Below are 25,830 nucleotides of genomic sequence, written 5' to 3'. Positions count from 1 at the left end.
CTGTCTCGCCTCTCCCCCCTCCCCCCAAAAAAACCAAAAAAAAAAAAAAAAAAAAGAAGGAGATTAATTAGATCAATATTCCTTGATGTGTAGAGAAAATATAATAATCTCACAATTTTGGAATAATTATATTGATTTCCTTTTTAACGGGGTTATAGTGCATATAAATAATGCAGATAACTAACGAATTATTGATAAAAATAGATAAAGTGTTACATCTATTAAAATTTTATTTAAAAAAAAAATCAATATAATTATGTCAAAATTATAAACTTATTGTATTTTTCAAATTTCAAAAGAAGTTAATGTAATTTACTAAAAAAAATAAAATCAATGTTTATATTTCATAATTTTGAGAATGGAGTAAATTATAAATACATCCATTGAGATTTGCTTAAACATGAATTGTCCCTTGTGATTTGAAAAATTATAAATACTCTATTGTAAAAAAAAATTATTTAACAGAATTGATTGAAAAAATAAAATTTCTAATTGCTCTCTTATACAATAATAAAATTATCTGAATTATTAATTGAAATAAAATTTTCACATCATTAAAAATTATTAACTGACTTAATAATTTATTAATAAAATAAGTTGTTTGTTATGAAATTAAAAATTTAAAGAGATGAAATGTAATTTTTAAAATTACATAAGACAAGTTGTATTTTAAGTGTATTTGTATTTTACCCTGAGAATATGAACTTAGCGCATATTTTCAACGTATTGTGGGCTGTGGCCCAACCAAAACTTTCATCAACCTTGGTGAACTAAAATTTTTTCAGTCCAATTTCAATCTGACACCAAGGCCAAACCATTCTGTTCAAAGTTTTGAAATTATCCATTGAAGTTCATCATTCATGTGATCTGAAGATACAACTCATTTCATCACATACATGGTAAACTTAAACAAATATTGTTTTATGAAAAAAAATTAGTAAATATAATTACCAAAATAATAATAATAATAATAATAATAATAATAATAATTTGTAAATATAAATTTATACACAAAAAAAAAATAGGTAACAAAATCGTTAAATAAGAGTAGGAGCGACTCATTATGTTACATGCACTTGTATTCATGATGATATATATATATATATATATATATATATATACGCAGAAATTGTGTAAAGTGGGGTTAAAGAACAATTATTTAGATTTTAGAGAGATTGAAGTAAGATTATATAGATTTTAGAAATCAAAATATTAATTTATTTTACAAAAACTAAAACGACATGAAAGTAATGAGATTTTTCAAAAGTTTGGGGTGACTAAAATACTAATTTATTTTATAATTACTAAAAATTGCATAAAAAATAATGAAATTTTTTAAAATTTAGGATAACAAAAGTAAAATTATATAGATTTTGGAAGGTATGAAGTAAAATTATATACATTTTGATGGGGCTAAAATGTAAACTTCTTTTTATAAATATTCAAAATTACATGATAAAAATGTAATTTTTCAAAAGTTTGGGGTCGGTGGCGCTTGCCCGCCACCCATTGTGTCCGCCACTATCTATCTATCTATCTATATATATATATATATTAAAAAAAGGGGTTCTCAAAGAGAAGTATAGTCTAAAGTCTTCAAAACCTTAATCCAAAATTTTAACTTCCTTAAATTTTAAAAATTATGAAAAACATATGGCATTAAATTATTGGTTCATATAATCATTTCTAATTTTAAATTCTTAACAGTATGTCATGCATATGTATGGAGATAGTAATGATACATAACTCTAATTTGAGAGCTCTAAATGGAACTCTAATGAGGTGAAAGAAAGAGAGCGTAGAGACAGAGAGAGAGAGGAGTGTGAGCCCCACTTTCACATAGGTACTCTCTACATCTTTAAAGTTGTATTAGAGTTCTCAAATTAGAACTCTCAAACATGATTGATATGGATATGGTATTCTCATTTAAGCATTGACGTCACCCAAAAAATTAAAAATGAAAACTTAAAATTCAAAACATTGAAAATTCTACATATACCATAACCATCTCATCAGCCACAATACTGTAACTCCTCTGAAACAATAGTTTGAGATTTGAAACATTACATATTATATAATATAAATGACAACTAGCTATGCTTTACTTTACAGCTTTTCTGTACACTAATAACACTAACAGCCCCCGTCAAACTCAAGGAGGATAGACACAAACCAACTTCCTTGATGTCAATAACCCAAATTCCCATCCCTCTTCCACGGTTTCAATTCAATCTCTCCAAGGTCTCCCTATTTCAAAAAAAAAAAAAAAATTCTCAACACCAGGTTTGTCAATTTCTCTCTATGCACTTTGTATAGTATGATGTGATACATATTGTAAATACTATTCTGAATGTTTTGTGAATAATAAGGTCATCTTTTGTGTTTTTAATTGTTGGGTTTATTATCTAAAAAAAAATTGTTGCGTTTATTTTTATAAAAAATAAGATAAAATAAACATAAACAATACTCATATTTTTTGTTTGGTTGGTTTGGGGTTGTCAAGTTTTTCTTTCTTTCTTTCATTTGGTTCTTCTTTTTTTTTTTTTTTTTTTTTTTAAATTTTTTTTTTTCATCTTTAGATATATACCTGTGTTTTTTTGTGTTATATTCGTTTTCATGGTGAGAAATAGAACTAAAAACAATCATCAATTTTTTTTTCCGTTGTTGCATGGTCTAAAGTTTTAACCCAATATATATCGAAAGCATGTCATATGTAACATGTATATTTTTAAGTGTTGAATATCTTGATTAGGGGTGTGCGTGGTGTAATTCAGGCCGTTTAAGAGTAAAATTATAAACCGAATGGCGGATTAGCAGATTGGCAGATCAGTAAATTGTGATTTGGGTGGTTTTGGGCCGATTGGCGGATTTAAAAATATTCTAATTAATTATCAAGTATTTACATAATAGATAACACTAATTTGCATAATATTTTTCATATATATAACACAAATTAATTTTACATAATATTTTATATATATATATATAAATATAACTACTAATTTGTAATAAATTTCACTTCTTAAATCTCTCTCACACTCATCTTTACTTTTTTTGGGTGAGTAACTCATTTTTTCTTTGATATTTCATTAGAGATTAAAATATATATATGTATTAACTATAACGAAGCAAAGCGACTTCGAAGACGGATTATAAATTTTAATAGAGCAGTGAGAAATACCTTTTGAGACACATGGGGTTTGCCTTTACATTTTTGGGTGCAAAGGTCCTTCAAAAACTTAGCATAAGAAGGCCCTTGTTTGATGGCCTCCAACAGGGGGAGGTTAATTTTGACTTGTTTGAAGATTTCCATCATTGCCTCCATAGATGCCCCATTTTTTCCAAAAGGTAAGGGCGACTCTAAGCATTGAAGGAAAGGGACCTTGGGCACAAATGGTGCTGGTGGCTTACTCAAAGAGAAAGAGGGTAGATCATCCCTCTTAGTGGTGCTACTATCCTCACACTCAACTCTCAAAACCAGATTACCACGCTTTCTTTCACTTCCTTTGGTCACCTCAGGGCGAGTATCTAACTCGCACCCATTCCTAAGAGTTATCACAGCCTGAACTTGCTCATGGTATGGACCACTCGCATTGGAACTCTCTACCCCATACTGACCCTTAGGATTAGTCACCGGTTGGCTAGGTAGCTTACCCTCCTCCCTTCATGTAAGTGTGTTAGCTAATTGACTGAGTTGGGTCTCGAGCTTGGAGATGGACTGTGAATGAGAGTGAACCAATTGAGGGACCCCCTCAAGTCCTTGGAGAACTTCTAGGACCTTCTCTTTGCAAGCGGACCATCGTGGAGGTGGAGGAGGTGGCTGTTGGTAAGATGGTTGTTGTGGAGGTGGTCGGTAAGGAGATGGGTTAGCAAAATTATTGAAATTCTGCCTAGGAGGTGGTGGTGAAGCAAAAGAATTTCCTTGAGTTGGTGGTCTCCAAGAGAAATTGGGATGATTACTCCATCCCGGGTTATAGGTATTGGAATATGGATCATTACCCAGTTTGGTGAAACTTTGAGTCACAGGAACATGTTCTTTAACTAACTCAGGGAATTGTGAAGCCATGGGACACCCAGTAACATGATGAGTGGTGTGAGAACAAATAAGACAAGCTTCTTGATACTGAGGCTGTGAGGGCTGTGCAGAAAATTGCTCTACTGAAAGAAGTTTGTCAAGTTTGCAGGATAGGGCGGCTACTTGTTCAGAGACATCAACAGCGTGCCCCGACTTCATAGATACCCCCTCACTTTGGGGTACTAAAAGAGGGCTATCTTTCAAATCTAGATGTAGATGCATGGTGGAGAGAATTCTCACAAAAGTTTGTAAATAAGGTCTATGCATCATCATCACTCTTGGACATGAATGTCCCATCACAAGAGGCATCTACTGTTTAGTAGTTGCGATCAGTTAAACTATCATAGAAAGTCTAGACTAATTTCCACTTAGGCACTTGGTGATGGGGACAGTGCCTAAGTAGGTCTTTAAATTGTTTCCAGGTCTTATGAAATTGCTCGCCATCAAGTTGGAAAAAATTAGTGATGGCTCGCCTAATCTAATTAGTCTTACCTATGGGAAAATACTTCTCCAGAATTTCTGTTGAAGTTGGGCCCAAGTTGAGATGGAGTTGGGTTCTAAAGAATTCAACTAGTGTTTGGCCTTATCCTTGAGTTAAAAAAGGGATAACCTTAACTGAAGGGCCTTGTTTGTGAATTGTTGGAGTTTCACAATGGATTAGATCTCCAGAAACTCATCTAAATGGCGGTATGGGTCATCATGACCAAGTCCGTGAAAAGGTGGGAACATCTGAATGGTGCTAGGCTTGATTCCATAATGGGTGGCCGTAATGTGTAGCGGCATAATGCAAGATGGTGAAGCATATGCTGTGGAAGTGAAGTGCTCCCTTTACTATGCGGTCTGAGCCTGATTCTCTAATGGAATCATGAGTGGAACAAGGTCAATTATTCTATTGCACTCAAAAGTTTGTCAGAGAATCCAAAGTGTGTGCTCAATCTTCAGGTCAAGTGAAGTTAAATCAAGAAGACAAGACCGACGCCCAAACATAAATTGACACCAAACAACTTACAGTGGTACTTGTGCACAAGATAGCTAATATATTGCAAAAATATAATAAAAAAACCTCACAGAGCAATAACGACAACGCTATACTTATCAGGTGGTGGACACGAGATGGCGCACGTAGTCGAGATGGGTCTGTTAGATTTTTTTAGAGCAGGTTGCTTTTTGCAAAAAAAAAAAAAAAAAAAAAAAAAATTATAGTGCTTGCTGGCTGTTCACTGGTTGTGGAGACATGCGAAAATCCTGCACAAGTAAACACCAACAAGGAGAGTAGTAAACAAAGAATAAAAATCAAATCAAATCAAATCCTAAATTATAAATTAAAATAAAAACTACTAGTCAATTAAACGACCGTGCCAATGTCCCCTGCAACGGCACCAAAAATTAATCGATCGTTTTTCAATCAAAAATAAAGAACTAAACAAAACACTAATTCAGTGGAGCAATGAATTGTCCGGGTATTGTACCACAAGGACTTTGGGTTGAGTTATATTAATTCAAGAAGTAATTGTTAATTTAATTTGAAGAAGAGATAATGATTTGATTTTTGCTAATAAGAATTTAAATTAAAACTAAAATAATTGTGCAACTAAAGAGAATAATCTGAATATGAAGATAAACTTTGGATTTCGAATCCACTACTGATCTGATATCATGTAATTAAAATACCCAATTCTAGTAAATTAATGGCCTAGATAATAATGTTGTATCGTGGCTACAAGCCCCAATATCATCATTAAGAAGATGTGTAATAACTCGAATTCTAATACGTATCGGATTGGTGTGAATTGGTGTCGTCGCCTTAAAACTTGTATGGTCGTTGGACTCTTGGTATTAATGGGTTGGCAAGTGAACCATAAATATACATGTGTTTTTTTGTGTTATATTCATTTTCATGGTGAGAAATAGAACCAAAAACAATCATCAATTTTTTTTTTTCCGTTGTTGCATGGTCTAAAGTTTTAACCCAATATATATCAAAAGCATGTCATATGTAACATGTATATTTATAAGTGTTGAACATCTTGATTAAGGGTGTGCACGGCGTGGTTCAGGCAGTTTAAGAGTAAAATTATAAACCGAATGGCGGATTAGCAGATTAGCGGATTTAAAAATATTCTAACCAATTATCAAGCATTTGCATAATATATAACACTAATTTGCATAATATTTTTCATATATATAACACAAAATAATTTTACATAATATTTTATATATATATAACGACTAATTTGTAATAAATTTTGCTTCTTAAATCTCTCTCACACTTATTTTTACTTTGATATTTCATTAGAGGTTAAAAAATATATATGCATTAACTATAACAGAGCAGAGGGGCTTCGAAGGCGGATAATAAATTTTAAAGTTTAATCTGCAGTTAGCTAATAGAGTAGTGCAGATTGATGCAGATCGGTACAGTTTAGCGGATTGGGTAATATTTTGCACAGTCCTAATCTTTATTTTGAGCTTGATACTAAAAATGTACAATTCGAATTAAAACCCATACCAAAAAGGGTTCAGGGAGATTTTTGGACATGGTTTCTGAGAGGGTAATTTGCGTTGTGCAAATGGGCCGAGTTAAGTTTGCATGGATCTTGGATTTTGGCTACACAAATGAACTAGGTTAAGGTTGCGTGCAAATGAGCCGAGCTAGCTTGCAAGGGTCTTGCGTTGCACCATGCAGCGGGAGCTCCGGTTGCTTGGGCCTATGAGTTTAGGCCGAGCTAACTTGTACTTGGAGCTCGGGCCAAGCTAAATTGGAGAACTGAACAATGGTTGGCGGATTATGATGGCGGAGTTGGCAACATGACTGAGCTGAACAACCATGGGTCTTGCATCTAAGGATAGCCAGGCGTAGTATGTTGATTGGCATTCTTAAAAGCAACTGAGCTCGCTAAGTACGGTTAGTCGGTCCTTGGCTAACTGAAATGGATTTCTTAGCTTGTTGACCGAGCTAGGAGTTGTGTTGTTTTTCTTGCACTTTGGAGATTGGGGTGTTAAAGAATAGGCCTTATCCTTTAGGAGGTGAACTCTTGATAGGACTTTTCAAAGAGGAATTATAGTCCTATTAGGAGTCTACCTTACGGAATACATAAAAGCTCAAAATAGACTTGGAAAAAGGCAATGCATTTTTACTCATTGCAACCCTTGAGAGCTTTCCCATATTGATCTTAAGAACTGACTTAAACATCGGAAGGATTTTTTGGCACATACCAGTCGGGTAGTTCACCTGAGTTGTTTTGCAGATTACACGACGCCGTTCGAAGAGATACAAGCTTAATCACGAGGAGTACGTGTGTGACGAATATTTCGTGCCCATACAATTGGCACCGTCTGTAAGAACTCGACAGACAAAACCTTGTTATCAAGCACTTTCAAGGAATCTGAATGGCTGGGGTAGATGAAACACCTTTGTCCTCCATTGACAGAACCACACTAGAGGCAACCCGAAGGCGCGAAGATTTGCCTCCAGGAGTGCCTTCAATGGTGACCTTGGACATTCCCAAAGAGAATGTTTGTAGAGGTCCACATAGAAATGTACGAGACAAGCGCGTGCTCCCCTCCACGCTCGTCAAGCCAAGATAGGCATCGGCGACAGAGGACATCACATAACGATAGGGGCCTAGAGGAGGTAATAAGGCACCAAGATGAGGTAACACAAAGAATGGCGGCGGAGATGGAGGCCTTGAAGAGAAGAATGAAGGGAAAGGGTGTGGCTGGAGTGGAAATCCACAATGAGCACACTTAGTCCCAGCATTCGAAGGAACGAAGAAAGGATGCCACGCCTATACTTTCTAGTAGGAGCTACAGGACAGGTGTAGACACCCTATTTTTGACCGTCTGTAAGCCTTGGGCGCTTTATTCCAAACATCCGATAATGAAAGTTACACTGTGCAATCTTTTGAATTCTCAGCGAAGAAATTTGGATTCAAACTCTAATCCCAAACCTTATACCCCATTTTGGCTAAACTATTTTAGACCTTGAAACCCTCTTTTCAAAATATTTTTTCAAATGTTTCTACGATATTCCGGGGCTCGCATTGCGATTAAAATATTACACTTTTCGGTAAACCGAGTAAGGACAAAGTGGAAATAAATGAAAGGGAGGTGAACACTTTGAAAAATCTTTAAAAACATCTTATTTATAGGTTTGGAGTTGGAGGAAATAGGGGGGGATGAAGAAAACTAGTTTAGGAAAAGGTCGGGCATCAATCCGGTAAGAAAGAAATGAGTAGCCTTCACTAAATTAGATATATCTCTTTGTACACTTATAATTTAGATGTGAGGCCACCTCCATTGGAAATTAGACTTCCGGGGCTTCAATTTAGACTCAATAATCACCTAAAACCGAGTCCGGATGAGGGAGATATGCACATTTGAGGTCGGGCTTGAAATATAGATTTTTGGACCCAGCGGATTTGTTTAGATCCAGTCGTGGCTTGTTTAGACCCGGCCAGGTTTTAATGAAAACTTGTCCAGAGTGCCTTTTTAGACCTGGCCTTGCATTATTTGGTTCAGTCGTGGGTTTTTTGGGCCCGACCGTGTGTTTTTGGGCCCGGTTGGGTCTCATTAGCACTAAACAGAACAACTGGCGGGAATTGAACAGTTGGCTTTGTTTGAAGATATTTTCAACCAAATTGGATCAAATTCTATAAATAGACCCCCTGCATTCATAATTAAAGGTTAGAAGATTTTCCCAAGGGCTTTGAAGGATATTGAGAGCTAAAACCATCTTCCTTACTCCTTTGATCTTCAAATCTTCTTGAATAATACATACACAATACATACACCATTAGAGCTTGTTCTTGAAGCTTTTTGTTGAAGTTTCACACCATATTTCATAAACTTGAGGGTGTTTGGAATCAAGTTTGATCAACAACCAAAGCTTGCTCTCTTCAAGAGATATAAGCTTGTCACCTTTTTTCTTGCTTTCATTTCAATTTTTTTCTATCTTTTTCTTGTGTTTTCCTACTGTTTTGGATCCATTTCAAGTGTTGGAACTTGGGGTTGAAGAGCTACCAAAGGTAGAGAGGCTTAACACCTTTTCTTGCACCTTATCCCATAGCTCATACCCTTTGTTTTTGCACTCTTTTCTTTGGTTTTCATATTGATTTTCAGAACTTAAAAAGACTGGAAAACATGGTTTGGATGTCCCTTAGGCTTGCTTACTAGTTTTGGATCTCTTTGTTTTTGCCTATCTTTTGTACTCTTTTAACATGGTTTTAGCCACTGTTTTGGGACTGTTTTTGGACTATTTTTGGGCTGGAATATGTAATTTAAAATTGCAAAAAGTTAAGGGGTTAACCACCCCTTCTTAGGCTTTGTTCCATAAATTTTTCTCTACTCTTTTTACTTACCTTCTCTTGCTTTTACCATTGTTTTTTTTTTTAGGTATTTGTGGGCTGTTTTAATGTCTTTTAAATTTATGCTTTCAATATTATGTTTGTAGTATTGTAAGTCCTCATGGCTTCGGTTGTTTAGGCCTTAGACACCGAGTCATTGAAGTTGATAGCTTTTCTTACTTAATTCCATGTAAAGAGTCCCACTTGTCCAATAATCAACCTTGCACAATCATCTCTACACTCTCCCTCCTTTCTTGATTTTCTCTTTGTTTGTAAAAGTTGTTTCAAACGAGTGTTTTTTAAACTTGAGAAAGAGACCTTCCATGCTTAATAGTTTAATCTCTTCAGTGGTTCATTACCAGGGCATTACATCTCTCTTACGCCAAAAACAACTTCTTGTTTGACACTTCTCTTCATTAGTGGACGTAATTCTCATTTGTGGACTAAATGATTAAAGAACAAAAAGGTAAGTAAAAGAGGCTAATAAAATCGGCTTAAAATTGGCACAACCAACATAAAGAAGATTAATAAAATTGGTTGAATTCGGCCGAACATTATGCCGAGTTCATCGCGTCAAGAGTCATTGCATACTATTTTGTAATGTTTGATGACTCTTGAGGCGTGTCTACCTTTCTCTTTGAGCTAACTACATGATAAGAGGGAGGGGTGGTCATCTTTCATTACATCTATTAACTTTTTGTCCAAGCGTGCTCTAAATCATCAAGCAATCAACTTGCGTCTATTGATGGTTTCGGAACCAAATCCGCTCTTCTCTTGAGTTTGTTTATGATAGAGAAGAGTAGAAGGGACAAACATGGTTTAAAGCTGCTCTATCTGCACTGTTTTCACCTCAAAGCACAAAAACATTTTTCTGCAAGAAAATAGGGCACAACCGACCTTGTTTAGACCCGGCCGGGCCTCATTGGGGGCCGGCCGGGCTCCAATGTTTGGTAAGCAGAGTACTTTTGACAGAAACAGAGGGCAATAGCTGAGAGTGAAACAGAGCAGATTCCTAGAGGGCAGACAGAGCGGTCTCTGAAAACCGTCTTCATCAACGCGCATACGATCCTTGTGCATATTGTTGTTCATCTTAATGTTGTAATATTATTGTTCATATTATTGTCATAATTATTGTTGTAATTATTATTGTTCTACTTATTGTTGTAATATTATATTGTTGTAATTATTGTTGTTATAATATCCATGTTGTAATAAATTAGATAACTAGTTATTTATTTATTATTCATTTGGTTGGACTTGTAATAAGTAGTTTTAATTCAAACACTCATTCGGACCCTCTTACATGAGGGCAAAATATGTAATAATTGTGTATGTCTTCCAACCCCCATTTCTTTCTTCCTTTTATTTACCCGCTTATAATGGTAGCATCATTTTACTTAGCATTTTCCATGACTTGTATCTATTCGTCTTACATGCATAGGGATTCGGCTCATCATACTAACCGATGTCAAAATTCAACTTCTTTAAACGAATACGTGATTTATCCCATGTCTTGAATTGAATCAAATGCCATGTTAGTAGCCGAATTTGTTATTTACATAATGTGTGTGTTGCATTAGTCATATTGCATTGTCTAGAAGCATGCATTCCTTCTAATTATTTTGTTTTATTTGGCTTGCCTTGGAATACTAGGTGAGCATTTCTTACTTTAGCATGTTGCATTGTATGTTTGTGTTACCATATCAAGCATATTCCATAAGGCTAAGTGCTTAAGTGATATACTTGTTTGAATACCGGTGGATGAAGGCCTTTTCACTTAAGTTGGAATAATTTGATTAAATGAAAATACAAGCTCGCTTTTTCAAGTGACCCGTATTCAAAACACTTTTTCAAAACAAACACAAAATCAATGCATTCCAAATTTTGTGAATTGGTCTATATGCATCACATAGTAAATTAGCCTAATAATTAGAACAAGAGCATATAATGTAAATAAAAATCACATCATGATTAGTAGAGGCCGATCTTTTATCGGGTGAGTAGGGTGCTCAATTAATGACCTTCCCCTCTCATACCTAAGTTCTAGAGCCAAGACAATTTAGTGATGACGGACTATGGGCCTCTGGCAAGAGTCACGAGTTTCCTAAATTTCCTAAAAATATTTAGGTGGCGACTCTGAAATCTGGCAATGCAGTCCATTTTTAGCCTTTTTGATAAAAATCGATTTTCCAAAAGATTTGCCGGATTTGGACTCATTTGTGTTTATCTATTTCATATTGCACTTGTAAAATTAGATTCAAAACCACGGGAGTCCGAATTTTAGGGCTAATCATATCCGAAAGGAGCATGAAAAGCAAGCTACAACAGGCAAATTGCGCTCAAGGTCTCAAAGGTCGACAACGGAGGGATGTACTTACCACCCCTTGCATACTTTGTTGACATCCAGATACTCTTATTCAACAAGATTGGAGGATCTGAAGACAGTTCTTGACGAAAGGGAACATTTAAGAGAAGCCCAAAGGATACCTGCTTGGCAGAGTTAACACCCAAGTCGCATGGTAGTGCAGAAGTAGCAATACCAACGCCTCGCATTATGGTTCCTATGTCAGCTAATCAACAATTGGTCCGGTTGCAAAGTTTTCCATTCCCCCCAGAAATCGAGAATATGATTTTTCCAGTTGGTTTTCATCAACCTAAGTTTACCATCTATGATGGAAAACTGATCTCTACATGCACATTAGCCACTATCAGCAAGTCATGGCTGTGTATAGGCGAAATGATGCCTTAATGTGCATTATGTTCACTTTAAGCTTGGGGGAGTTAGGTCTGACATGGTTTGAAAGGCTACCAGAGGGTAGCATAGATACTTGGATGTAGTTTGGTTCAAACCAAACACGAAGATGCCGAAAGAAGTTGACCACTTGTTGAAGGTACAACAGAAGAATGCGAGGTGTTGAAGTCTTACAATGCCAAGTATTGGGAGACGTTCAATAAGATTAGCGAATGCCCCACAAACTTGGCCATAGCACAATACAAGCGTGGTTTTCCAATCAGACATAGACTGAGAGATACGCTTACTATGACTCCAATAAGGACAGATACAAGTACTATGGCTGTGACAACCCCATCCCATACTATACATAAAACTCTTTAATTATGCACATGCTTATGTGCTTGATGTGAATTTGAATGCCAATCATGTGTTTTATATGATTTTTGGCTTCATATCTATTGATCGTAGACATATCTGTTATGAATTCTATTATAATATGAAAATTGAGGGCTTTAATGGCATTAGAAATCGAAATTGGCCGGTTTATTATGAATGACATAATTTTTAGAGCGTACTGAGAAGTTTGATTAAAGTTTGATTCAGATTAAATTAATTAGATTAAATCAAGTTTTGATTAATAACCTTAAGCTTAATTCGTCAACTTAAGCCTTAATTAGCATCCTAAGCTAATCAAGCATATATATATGCTGAGCAATGTTAATTGAGCTCATACTTAGGCACAAAAATCTGCTGGAGCTCTAGAGAGTGAAGGAATCATCCTTGTAGAGAGGGAGAGGAGCAAGAACTAGGAAGAATTGCAAAGAGGCTTGAGGAATTTGGAAGAGAGACTCAAATCCTTGCAAGAATTAGTGTTCTTGGAGACCTTAGGTAAGTGTTTAACTCTTAATTTATAAATTTAAGCTATCAAGTATATGAATTCAAGAGATTATGAGATTAAATGTAAGAATTGCGCTAGGGTTCTTATAATTGATGTTAATCCACACATGCATGCATAATTTTGTTAAATTCCATAACTTTGAGCATGATTCATGTTGTCCAAGTTGAAATGAGAGCCATGCATACATGATTCACAAAGCTTTGAAGATGAATTTCATGTTTTTGAAGTCTTGGATGGGCCAAATTGAAACTTGCATGGTGAATTCTTGAAGTTTTGAGCCTTAATTTTGCAAATTGGTTTTTGTATCCACGCTTCTGGTTGTGTAGTTGAAGTTTAGAGCATGTCATGCAAGTTTACACCCTTTGAATATATGTTTTGGAGTTCAAACAGTGTTCTGGAAAACCCAAATTGAGACATGCATGGTGAATTCTTGAAGTTTTGAGCCTTAATTTCGCAAATTGGTTTTTGTATCCATGCTTCTGGTTGTGTAGTTGAAGTTTAGAGCATGTCATGCAAGTTTACACCCTTTGAATATATGTTTTGGAGTTCAAACAGTGTTCTGGAAAACCCAAAACTTGAGCGCACTTTGCATGCATCCAATAATTTTGCAGACATTTACAGTTGCCTCAAGCGACCAAGTGACCACTCGAGCAACCAAGTGACCACTCGAGCGACCACCTTTTATTTGAAAGTTGGCTCGAGCGACCATCGAGCCTAGATTCGAACCGTCCAGTACTTTTGTAGACCAAGTGGTCTGCTCGAGTGACCAATGTTGTGCTAGAGCAAAGTGCCGTATTTCAACACATTTTGAAAAGCCATACTTTGATCACATTTCCGTTCTCATTCATTTCTGAGCATTCTTAGGCAAGAATTGAACACCCTAAATGAATGAAAAAGTTAAAATGAAGCTTAAGATAATTGAATAAATTAGAGAATGATTCGAATAAGTAGTGTGATTCAATGTGTATATGCTAATGAATTGTGTAGGATCATCCACGAGGACGAATCAGCAATGGAATCACTATGAGTAATATCTTAATAAAGATATTTTCTTATTTACTCTATTTAATGAATGTCCTAATGTGGTAAGTTTTCTGAATCCGTGATTTTACAAGGGTGAATGAGTTTCTTCTGCGTAAGGGGGAAGAGACGGTTCACAGTGAGGTAGAGATTATGCAGCATTTGTCAGGGCATCCAGGTGTTGTAACATTGGAGGCGGTGTATGAGGATTCTAAATGCTTTCACCTTGTGATGGAGTTGTGTTCCAGTGGACATTTGATTGATCAGATGGCCAGTGAGGGTCGGTATTCAAAGCACCGGGCTGCTAATATATTCAAGGAAATTGTGCTGTTCATTAAGCATTGCCATGAGATGGGAGTTGTACAGAGAGATATAAGCCTGAGAATATTCTTCTCACCAATTCAGGGAAGATAAAGCTGGCAGATTTCGGCTTAGCCATGAGGATTGCAAATGGTAACTAATCTGACACCTCCCTTCTATATTGTTCTGTTACTTTTCTTGCCCTTAAATATTTTTCTTTCTACTGCAGTTTTGAACACCAGAAGTTGGAATGAATGTGGACCTTTTTATCTTTTTGTTTCTTTACTTATTAAATCTTTGCAATTTATTTATTTATTTTTGAGTGGTTTCTTCCAATTAAGAAAGTTTCTTATCATTTGTTGGAGCCTGTAATTGGAAATTTAGTGATATAATTTGACATGACTCGGTGGATACCAAGCTACCAATAGAAACTTGTTATAAAAAAGCCTTGTAAATGGTCTAAGGATTATATGTTTTAATTATGTCAGGTCTGTGTAATGCCTAGTGTTTGGTATTGATAAAGGTGGATGTATAGCTATTCTTCACAGGTGCTTCTCCTTCTTACCAACTGAAGCAAGAATAGCAAGATCATGAGATGAAGTACATTATGGTCATTTTTCCTATGCTAGTACAAAGAGCCAAAAAGGTGTGAGCATACATTTTTATGAAAATCATTGGGGCCAACAAGTTTTGCTGGCCTAATCAACTTCTACTATTGTTGAATGGTTACCTCGTGTCTGACTTTTTCAAAATAGTTTTGGAAGTATATCAGTTTAAAGGCATTTGAAAGTCTTAATGGCGGAGTTATTTACCTTGCTGATCTGATGCATGCCGAACTCTCAAATGGAGTGATCATTTCTTAGGCCATGATTCTTTAAACAAATTTAACATTTACCTGTACTTGCTGAATGTATGGATACGATACTCATTATTAACATAGTTTTTAGTGCATTCCCTAACATAAAGAATTTTTCTTGTGGTCTTCTAGTTTTATTAGAGGTTGTTTGGTTACTTGGGGGCATATTGGTGATTAAGATGGAGGCAGAAAGGACTTTCTTGTTTGGTTGCAAAGAACACTCAACCAAAGACATTCTATAGAGCTTTGTTCTTCCCCATTATGTGAATTTTTTTAAACCAGCATGAGGTGCCTCAAATTCCATAGCTTGTGTCTTTTGTTCTTTTTTTTTTACGAAAATGTGTAACTGAAATGTAATAGCAGTGAGATACGGAGGATTTCAGCATTACAAAGTTACACTGCGCTAAAGTAATCTGCAGAAGATAACACTAGATTCCATCATTTGTGCTTAGAAAGGATTTAATAGTGTGACAGAATTAAGATTATTTGGCTTCCTTGTATGAGGCTTCCAAAATTTAAAATCTGTAAAATTATAAGAACAGTTTCATTATGCAGGAGTTGGTTTTTGCTTAGCTTTAAAAAGAGTTGGCCACATGGAATAGCCTGTTTTTTCTTCCTTGTGGGAACCATTGGTCTTCTTGGGAGCCAAACACAGGCCTAAGCTGCAGAACATCACACCTAATTTGTGTTTGTAGGTACATGGTAACAATTTATTAAAGAGAGAAATCTCCTTATGTTCTGGATTTTAAGTGGAATTCCGATAAACCCACTCTAATGGTCTCATATTGTATTTTCTTATTTTAGTAGCGGCCTTTTGTGATTGCTTTCCTTCTTGTTTATGTAACATTGCAATCATTACATTTCAGGTCAGAGATTGACTGGTTTGGCTGGGAGCCCTGCTTATGTTGCCCCAGAAGTTCTCCTAGGCAATTATTCAGAGAGAGTTGATATGTGGAGTGCTGGTGTCCTTCTACATGCTCTCTTGACTGGTCTTCTCCCATTTCAAGTAGACTCAGTAGAAGCAGTTTTTGAAGCAATCAAGAACATGAAGCTTGATTTCCACACCGGGATATGGGAGTCTATATCGAAAGCTGCACGGGATCTGATTGAGCACATTCTTACACGAGATGTTGCAACAAGGACAACAGCGGATGAAGTGCTTAGTAAGTTTTCTATACTGGTCAAATTTCTGAATAGGGTTTCTAATCCTTGGTTTTTTTTTTTGGCAAGCTGTATACAGCCGTTTTGATCGCACACAAGATTTTGAGTATGAGATGATAATGGCTGACCAACCCTTTTGCCAATGCAATTTGGGCTTGTCTCTAGACCATTCCAGTGCCCTAGAACAATACCCGAATGTTTAGAAACATCAATTTTTATCATTCACTTTTTTTATTTTTTTTTACCATGTCATTTTCTTGACTTAATCTTGAATTTTTTTGTAAATATGCTAATCTTTTTCACTCATCAATGTTCCTTTCAGGCCATCCATGGATCTTGCTCTACACTGACCGCACATTAAGGACGCTATCTCTAAAGTCAGAATCAAAGAGCCGGTCACCACCACCACCTTCCCAGCTACCAGCCAACTAGACTGGAGGAGCAGAATGACTGTAGGACAGCCTATGATTCTTTTGGTGAGACTACCGATCCAGCATCGTTGCCTGGAAGTTTGAGTCGCAAGACTGAAGAGCAAGACGACTCTGGTTTGGTTGACGCACTTGCAGTAGCAATTTCACACATGACGATCTCCGAAACAAAGCGGAGCAGGCTATGCATTCCAACAAACCCAATACAGGAGCAATGCTCGTCCAACATGAAGGCTAACAATCTCTGCAAAGCATTTTGATTCCGAGACCTAAACAGCTGACCGACCTACACCACCAACACCATTCCTCAGTTATTTTTTGAATGGGTATCTGAATTAAAAATTTCCGCGGCGAAAAGATGATGCAACTGGCAAACATGTTTGGGTATCAAAATAACAAGTATTGGATTGATGGCCGGGGAAGGCTGGAAATTGTTAGAATGCTTGTTTGATCTAATGTTGGCCATTGTTGACATGTCAATGTACCTACAACCTGATACAACCAAATAAACTGATGTACAGTACAGGTAATGTAAATAGAGAGTGCTGGTGATTTGTGATTGTAACACGGTTTGTTTGGTTCGTTGCTTTATTTAAATATATTGCTTAGCTACGTGCATTAACTATGGAATTTTTGTAGATGGTGTGCTTTTTTATGTCATGGGTATGCCAAATGTGTTCCAGGCAGACCTCTTAATAAATTTTATAAGACAACTGAGCTCATTCATGGTATCCTATGGACTAGCAAGTTTTGAGTAGGCCCTTTTTGTTTTTTGACAGATTGTGATAGTAACGAAATTTTAGTAGGAAATTAAAATGAAGTTGAGCCGTTGATTATGGTATATATATATATCTGTAATTTCCATATATTTTTTGAGCCAGGATTCCGTCTATGGTGGATCTTGACAGAACTTACATAAAATATATTTTCATGCAGAGTAATAAACCAGCTTGACCAGGTGCTTCATTAAAAAGATTATCATCATTTAATATATCCTGCAATTGTCTTGTGCCCCTCCCCCACTTATGATAAAAAGAAAAGAAAGCCAATTGATAATCTGATTTTTCTTTTTTTTTTTCGCCTTAAAGTTGTGTTTAGTTATTAAATTTGTGGATATGTGTATATATATATATATATATGCGAATTACACTAACAATTCCTATAGTTTAGGACTCATGTCACTTTAATCCTTGACTTTTCAATTGTGACACATTTAACCTGAATTTTGAATCTTGTTTCAAATAAAGACAATTGAAGATACCATTGCTCAATTTTAAGGGCAAAGTCATCGATTTGATAAAATATAAACTAATTCGACAAAAATAAATGTCAAAAATATATTTTTTAAAATAATTTCTATTCACCAAAGATAAAATTATGTAAAATTGATAAATCTTTTAGACATTTATTTATTTATTTATTTATTTTATCAAATTAATTTTTATTATGTGTTTAGATGATGATCATGTAATGAGTGGTTGTTAGGCTTTTAATGTGTAATATATAAAATGTTTTTAGTTTTGGATTTTTTGATTTAATGGATGGGCTTAATAATGATATTGAAGTTGTCGCTATATTTGACTTTTCAAAAAATAGAAACTAATTGAATCAAAATAAAAATAACCACATATTACATGATCATCATCCAAATACATAATAAAAATTAATTTGATAAATAAATAAATGTCTAAAAGATTAATCAATTTTGCATAATTTTATCTTTAGTGGGTAGAAACAATTTTTAAAATTTTAAAAATATTTTTTTGACATTTATTTTTGTCAAATTAGTTATATTTTTGACGCATTTGCCCTTAAAATTGAGCAATTGTATCTTTAATTGTCCTTACTTGGAACAAGATTCAAAATTCAGGGTCAAAGTATCACAATTAAAAAGTCAATGACTAAAATGACACAAAACCCAAATTATAAGAACCATTAATATAATTCGTCCTATATATATTTATAGAAAAGAGAGAAAAAATATTTTTTATTTTTTATTTTTTATTGATTCACTGGGAGTTCAAAGACTGAAATAGTATTCATATTATATACATTTTTACCTAACTGCATGGGTTTCCGTTGACCCAAAATGGTAGACACAATAGTTTCTTGGTAACGTTGTTTATATTTTAGTTTTGTTGTCTCACTCCCGACACCAACCCCATTTTAAAAATCTCAACATGAAATGTCTAATTCCAAAGTCCCAAATTTTCCATCTGCAACAATCAAACCTGATGGAAATGGAGAATGGTCTCAAGATGTTCACCCAAACCAACAAGCCATGTTTCTCAACCAAACTTATCTGCACATATCTCTCAGCCTTGTTCCTACTTCTCATTCTCTTCCACATCCAAACCTCCCCTTTCACTTCTCTCTCCTCCCCTACTTCCACTCCATGGTCATTTTTCCACCCATGGAAGAGCAGCAACCACAAAGTTGTCGAGACCCTAACCGACAGGCTGAGGGACTCTGTCACTTTCGTCCCCCTCAAAGACCTCAGATTCGCCGAAACTGCCATGACTGGCAACACCTGGTTCATGAGCTCCTTAAATGACAGCCATGATGAAGATGGATCAGAATACCTCTACTTCCCTTCCCCAGCCTCAAAGGGCAAGATTCTATGCATCAAGGGACGCAACGCCAGAGATGGTACAAAAAACTCCTATGCCTTGGCTTGGCCAGAAAGTATTCCAAACTCTGCCACTCTAATCCCGGGCCTAACCTATGTCTCTGACACTTACTATAACTATGACAATCTCTGGCACGGGTTGTGTGCAGTGGCACCGTTTGTCAGCTGGTCAGTGAAGAACCAGTGCTTGAAGCCGACAAGGTGGGTACTGTTTCATTGGGGGGAGCTGAGGACAAAAATGGGATCATGGATTGAGAACTTGTTGAAAGCCAACTATGGAAGTGTAGTGGTGGTTGATAGATTCGAAGGTGGTGATGGGCCGTACTGCTTCGAGAAGGCAGTCGTGATGAGGCATGATTTGGGAAGGATGGGGGAGGAGAGGAAGATGGAGGTTTTTCAGTTGTTGAGATGTAAGGCTAGGGAGGTTTGTGGGTTGAAAATGATGAGTAGAGGGAATGAACAAAAAGGGGTTCCACTTATAAGGCTGACTTTGCTGATGAGAAGAGGGTCTAGGGCATTCAAGAATGGAACAGCAGTTGCAGATGTGTTTGCCAAGGAGTGTGCTAGTGTTAAGGGTTGCATTCTGAGTGTGGTTCAGTCTGAAGACCTGAGCTTCTGTGATCAGGTCTTTTCTTCCTAACCCTTTACATTTTTTTTAAAAATTATGTTATTTTACTCGGTCTCATTTCACATTTTAAAGTTTTGTTAATGCATGACGTTAGTATACATCTAATCGGACAAAAAGGGTAAAAATTATCAGATCGGTATGGATTTATCAGATTAGGGTCCAATCAGATTATCGGAATGGTTTTAACAGATTTGGCAATTTCAAATTGGATTCTGAGCGGATTCGGGTCTAATCAGATTATAGATTTGAACCACTATTAACAGATTTGGCAATTTCAAGTTGGATTCTGATCGGATTCAGGTTGGACCCAATTCATTGACAGACGTGTATGCCACATCAGTTTGTAACATTTTCCTTTGTAGAGTATAGAACTTCACCGTAAGTCACCAAACATATATAACACTAGTGCACCATGTTAATTTTCCCAAAACAATGACCTTTCATCTAACAATATCAGTTTAGCCTAGTTCAAATATCATCTCAGAATGTAGTGACATGCTCTTTTGCTAATGTAATAACTGACAAATTAAACAATTTATACGGTTTTGCTATGCGTCCAGAATTGATGCACATAATAAAGAAAAGGACGCCCTTCTCTTTATTATGTGGACACAGGTTTCTTTGCCAACTATGTCATACTAGATGGCAAATAAGGGTATATTAATCTGTAGAGAATGTGAACTCTTTTAAGATCAAAACCAAGACTATCCAAAACAGAGACACAAATGCAGTTGACACAGTTTCATGGTAGGTGTCTGACTTACAATTGTGTGGCCTTCATTCAGGTGAGAGTGATGACCAACACCGACATTGTTGCATCTCCGCATGGAGCACAGTTAACAAACATGCTCTTCATGGACCGGGGCAGTAGCATAATGGAGTTCTTTCCCAAAGGATGGTTAGAACATGCAGGCATAGGCCAGTATGTTTTCCACTGGATGGCAAACCAGTTGATGATGAAGCACCAGGGTGCATGGTGGGACTCAATTGGCAACGAATGCCCGCTCCCTGAACAAGAACTAGAATGCTTTCTTTTCCACAAAGACGGCCAGGTTGGTCACAATGAAACCTACTTTGCAGAGTGGGCCAGAAAGGTCCTCAACCAAGTGAGAATAAGCAAGCTGGAGGAAGCTTCCAAGAAGCCACAGCCGATCTCAAGTGCCTGTCAATGCTAGTTGGCTGTTCATTTGCCAATTCATGAGATAGAATTTCACAGACAAGCAGTAGTGAAATATGAATGGAACAACAAATACAATTATAGAATTTCACATTTTTAAAAGCCTCAAAGCAGTCTATGACAAGCCATGGGACAATGTAGGAGGATATCAGCACTCCAGATACGAACTTTCACAGAATAATTCCTGGAAAATTTCTGGGCAACATAAAGTGGGCCTATTGACAATCTCTGAGGTGTGTGGTAGTGCTAGCCTAGCATTGTTTCATAAGCCAGACATGAAAAGAAGAATACAATACATGAATGGATTGATCACAATTCCAAAGCAAATTTTCTGCACATGAACTGCTTACTAACTATGGAGGTCAATTTTTGTTCTTTAAATTCAATAAGCATCAGGGATTTTTATTTATTTATTTTTATCTAAACCAACATAACTTGTATCAACGAACACTCAGAAACCTCTGAACGAGTTCTAGTTTACTGTAGCAATATGCTCAAAAAATGGTTAACATTGTACATTAGAAATCACCCAAATATGTTGCTCTATGCAAGTGCATGAGCATGCTAGTTTGTTGCTTATTTGTACTTCAGCTAACATTGCACATACAAAAATAAACTCGAGATTGGATGAAACATTTCATTAATAAAACAAATTACTCAGAAGATAGACTGTCACATTTCACATACAGTAACCATGCTTTACATTTCAAAAGGTAAAATCCAAGAAACAAGGACCATGCTTTCTAAAGATGTCATTACAATGAGAATACGTCCAAGAGGAGTTAAAAAGAAACTGGTATTAGATCTTTTGAAAAGACAAGGAGACCCTGTTGGCCTGCATTCAAGATGATTCTTGGCAGGGCAGCAGCAGGATTAATGTCCAAATCTTCGTGAAAATTTGGACCAGAAGTAGACCACGCTAAAACAAATAAGTGCAAAAAGAACCACGTGAATAACATGGTTTGATCCATTCTGGATGATACTCTTGTTCAATCTCCTCATGTTGTTCTTCACCCCTGCTTGAGCTTTGATCAGTGTCATTTGCTGTTATGAACAAGAAAATATAGTAATTTCAGAAGTAGTAACTTCTTTCATCAAGGAAGGGAAGGCTAAGTGCCACTTACTTGATATGAATTATGAACAAGTCATAGAATATAAGCAAGAATCATTGTTAAATTCACCTTCAATACAATTTCCCCAAATAAATACATTCGGCCAACCAAATTGTTAAGTATTATTTGATCCAAAATGCAATTGCTGCCTGTCTTAGCATTGTTAAATACCAGAAACCCCTCTAGTTTTCATTCTTTCCTAATACGAACTGTAAAGAGGATTCAACACGGTTTATTTTGATATTTGACTCATGACGAGCATCTACAAGTCTCTTGTATTGATCATTATGATCCATAATGGTACTAAAAAATCTAAATCATTTAGTTATTTATTTATCTACTTTCCAAATCACTATGTGTGTGTGTGTCAAGTGTTGATCAGAACACAAAACCTAGAATGAAAAATAGCACGGCCGGCAAAGCACCAGAGTGTTCTGAACCATGAAAAGGCAATGACACTTTTGCATATTAAATGGAATTTTATATACTACCAGGAAATTGCAAATTGGAGTTGAAAGTTGAAACAAGGTCCAGAGTGCGAATTATATATCCTTAAATCTTGACATTGAGAAAAAGATTAAATACTGATTACCAAGTATTGGTTAATATCTTATTACTATTTATGCCTTTTCCTTTTCCTCTTTTCTCTTCCCACTTCACAAAGCAGCTGTAATTTATAGAGCTCAATTCATAATTCAAGTAATTGAAGATAAAAAGAAGTAATGATTGTTCATTCATGTCAATGTCAAACAATCCAGATATTCTACTAGTAAATGTTCCAGAAAGCTAGTTTACAAATAAAATAAAAAATAAAAATCTAAAGTGAATGGTGGTAAAGTTGATGGTATACCAGCTCACTGAGAAAGTCATTCTGAAACTTCGCCTCCGTTCCTATCTCTTTAGCTACCTGCAATGCCACTCTTTTTTAAGTGCTCAGGAAACAGAACATATAGAGACAAAAATGTAGAAAACTGTCGCAATTAAATGATAGCATTAACAATTCAAAAGAATTCCTTTTCTTATTCTTTTTTCTGTTGGGCTTTTCTCAGCCCTGGCGGTGATTCCAAGGAGGGTGTGGAGAATGGAAAAGTGATGAAGGCAGTCACGGGGTTTTGGGTCCTACTCTGTTAACATTCCCAAGGAGGTGTAGACAGAAGGAAATTCTGGGGTGACTCTTCAAAGGTAACTTGAGTTCCATGTGTGGCTGGGACACTGATCAGGGTGTGAATAAAGTGATGTGAGAGGAGTGTGCGTGGTGCGGTTCGGACGATTTGAGAGTAAAATTATAAATCAAATCGTGAATGACAGATTGACAAATAACCAAACCACGGTTTGGGACGGTTTCAATTTATTAGTTGATTGAAGAATATTCTTAAATAATTATCAAGCATTTGAATAATATTTTATATATATATAACACAAATTAATTTTACATAATATTTTTCATATATATAATTTCATATCTTAAATCTCCGTCATATGCACTTTTACTTTGATATTTCATTAGATGTTAAAAAAATATGTGATAACTATAGCGAAGCGGAGCGATTGCAAAGACGGATTATAAATTTCAAAGTTTAATTCATAGTTAGCGGATAGATTGGTGAGGTTTTAGCAAATTGGGCGGTGTTTTGCACTTGTTAGGGTCATTTCAGAGAGTCAATATGTTTTTTTGCAGCGTTGATGGGTAATGAAGCTGGTTGATTCTCGGATGACTATAGTTGAGAGAAAGCATCATTTGCAGGAAACAAATATTGAATTGTGTAAGTTGGAGATCGAGAAAGCAATGCCCATGTCTATTGAGACTCTCTCTTCCATTTTTTGGCAGAAGATGAAAATTATTATTTTTGGTATTGGACATCAACGCAAATGGTAATGGAGCATACATATTGAATATCCTAGAGTAGTTTACGACCGACATATCCAACTTGTCTATAGCCTAACCAGAGTTAACAACAAATATTAAATAAAAGTTATGTTCTCTGAAGCTCATCGCTGGTGTCCCAGTAGCTAAGCATGCCTCCAATTCTATCAATCAAGAAATTACAAGAAAAGTTGAGTAACAAAAAAGAAAAAAAAAAAACTTACAAATTTCAGTTGCCCAACTTGTTTACGGAGACCTGTGATCTCATCATCCAAATCCCCATGCATCGGATCAATCCGTAATTGGATTTCATCCGAACTAGCCACTTGTCGCGTGCTAAGCCCTTCTCTGCATTCACAAATGCAAATAATACATACAATACAAATTCAACATCACTACCGAACAAGAGAGAATTAGAAAATAAAAAAGAAACTCAATTGTATTAGGCTGAATTTGCAGAGACAAGACTCAAGTTTCATTCTTTTTCTTCTAAATTCTCGAGAATGAAACAGAAAATAGCCAAAAACAAATAAAAATGGAGCAATTGATTATGAAAATACCTCGATCTGTACGGAGCGGCACCGTAGAAGTCACCGCCCCTATGAGAACTGGACGCCATTGGAGAAGAAGAACTTGAGACGATGATCAAGGTTTCGAATCAGGAGAAGAAATGAATTAAGGGGATAGAAAGGGAAAGAAACCCTAGAACAAAGAACCCTATTGAATCGTCAAATTGGTCTGCCTGACTGTTTTCGAGGATCGATCGATAGATAGCTTTTGAACTTTCCTTGAACAAATTGGGTATAGCGCGTGACTGTGTTTGGTTGGCGTTACGCGGAAAGTTTTCTTGAACAAATTGGGTATGGGGCGTGACTGTGTTTGGTTGGCCTTATGGAATAACGGTGATGTGTCGACAAAGTGATCCACCGTTGGATTTGGCGATCGGACGATAACCAGTGCTTATGACGTGGTCGTACACAAATCGATTTGGGATGTCGGACCGATGTAATAGACGGTTCAGATCGTTTTATAGTATAACCACGTGTCATGGAATAATTTTTCCTGAAGAGGTGACTGTTTTACAGGTGACAATTGATCATTGGTGAAATCTGTTCCGTCCAATGATATTGTTAAAAAATTGCCACTTAAACAATTTGCACCGTGCCATGTCTCGAACAAATTTATTTATTTTATTTAGCAAATTTTTAATGTTTTTTAATTTTTTTTAAAATTTCAATAAATTAAAATTGAAAAATATACAAAATACGAAAATATCTAATTTAATTGATTTTTTTGTTTTCAAATTTTTTTTTTAATTTTTTTTTTGAAACTTAAAATTCCTCAATTTAAACTTAAAGCCTCTGTTTGAAACGATTTCTAAACGTTGATTCTACTTCCACATTTCAATATGATGTTTGGATAGATATGTGAAACTAATTTTCCACAACTCTGCAGAAAACTCTGTTTGAGAGCGTGATTTTAAAAAAAAAAAATTAATTTGGCCTAACCAGTCATCCGGCCAGTTGATCGAAATAGTGCAAATCATTTATTTATTATTTTTTTTTTTTTTGCAATTGATATGTTAATTTTTATATATTTGAAA

At 35.8% G+C, this 25,830-nt stretch overlaps 3 protein-coding genes across 3 annotated transcripts; 2 read left to right on the top strand and 1 right to left on the bottom strand.

The window, feature by feature from the left end:
* The first annotated feature begins 14,225 nt into the window (after nt 1–14,225).
* On the top strand, nt 14,226–17,077 carry LOC114311152 (serine/threonine-protein kinase PEPKR2-like). Its single transcript, XM_082880941.1, has 4 exons — nt 14,226–14,346; nt 14,439–14,525; nt 16,095–16,384; nt 16,772–17,077. Exons 1-4 carry the CDS (start codon nt 14,226–14,228, stop codon nt 17,075–17,077), a joined length of 804 nt encoding a protein of 267 aa, XP_082737067.1.
* Nucleotides 17,078–18,806: 1,729 nt separating this feature from the next.
* LOC114311247 (uncharacterized) lies at nt 18,807–21,867 on the top strand. Its single transcript, XM_028257374.2, has 2 exons — nt 18,807–20,071; nt 20,860–21,867. The coding sequence occupies exons 1-2, from the start codon at nt 18,998–19,000 to the stop codon at nt 21,247–21,249; spliced, it is 1,464 nt and encodes a 487-aa protein (XP_028113175.2). The 5' UTR covers nt 18,807–18,997; the 3' UTR covers nt 21,250–21,867.
* Nucleotides 21,868–21,874: 7 nt separating this feature from the next.
* LOC114311248 (bet1-like protein At4g14600) lies at nt 21,875–25,226 on the bottom strand. Its single transcript, XM_028257375.2, has 4 exons — nt 24,788–25,226; nt 24,452–24,575; nt 23,214–23,270; nt 21,875–22,295 (listed from the first exon to the last, which is right to left on the bottom strand). The coding sequence occupies exons 1-4, from the start codon at nt 24,844–24,846 to the stop codon at nt 22,125–22,127; spliced, it is 411 nt and encodes a 136-aa protein (XP_028113176.1). The 5' UTR covers nt 24,847–25,226; the 3' UTR covers nt 21,875–22,124.
* Between the last annotated feature and the right edge of the window lie 604 nt (nt 25,227–25,830).

Source organism: Camellia sinensis, chromosome 7 (genome assembly GCF_055761805.1).
Source record: "Camellia sinensis isolate YWXY chromosome 7, ASM5576180v1, whole genome shotgun sequence".
In the NCBI taxonomy this organism is placed as follows: domain Eukaryota; kingdom Viridiplantae; phylum Streptophyta; class Magnoliopsida; order Ericales; family Theaceae; genus Camellia; species Camellia sinensis.
The sequence above is the reverse complement of the archived record's forward strand: the minus strand, read 5'-3'. Positions and strand labels throughout refer to the sequence as shown.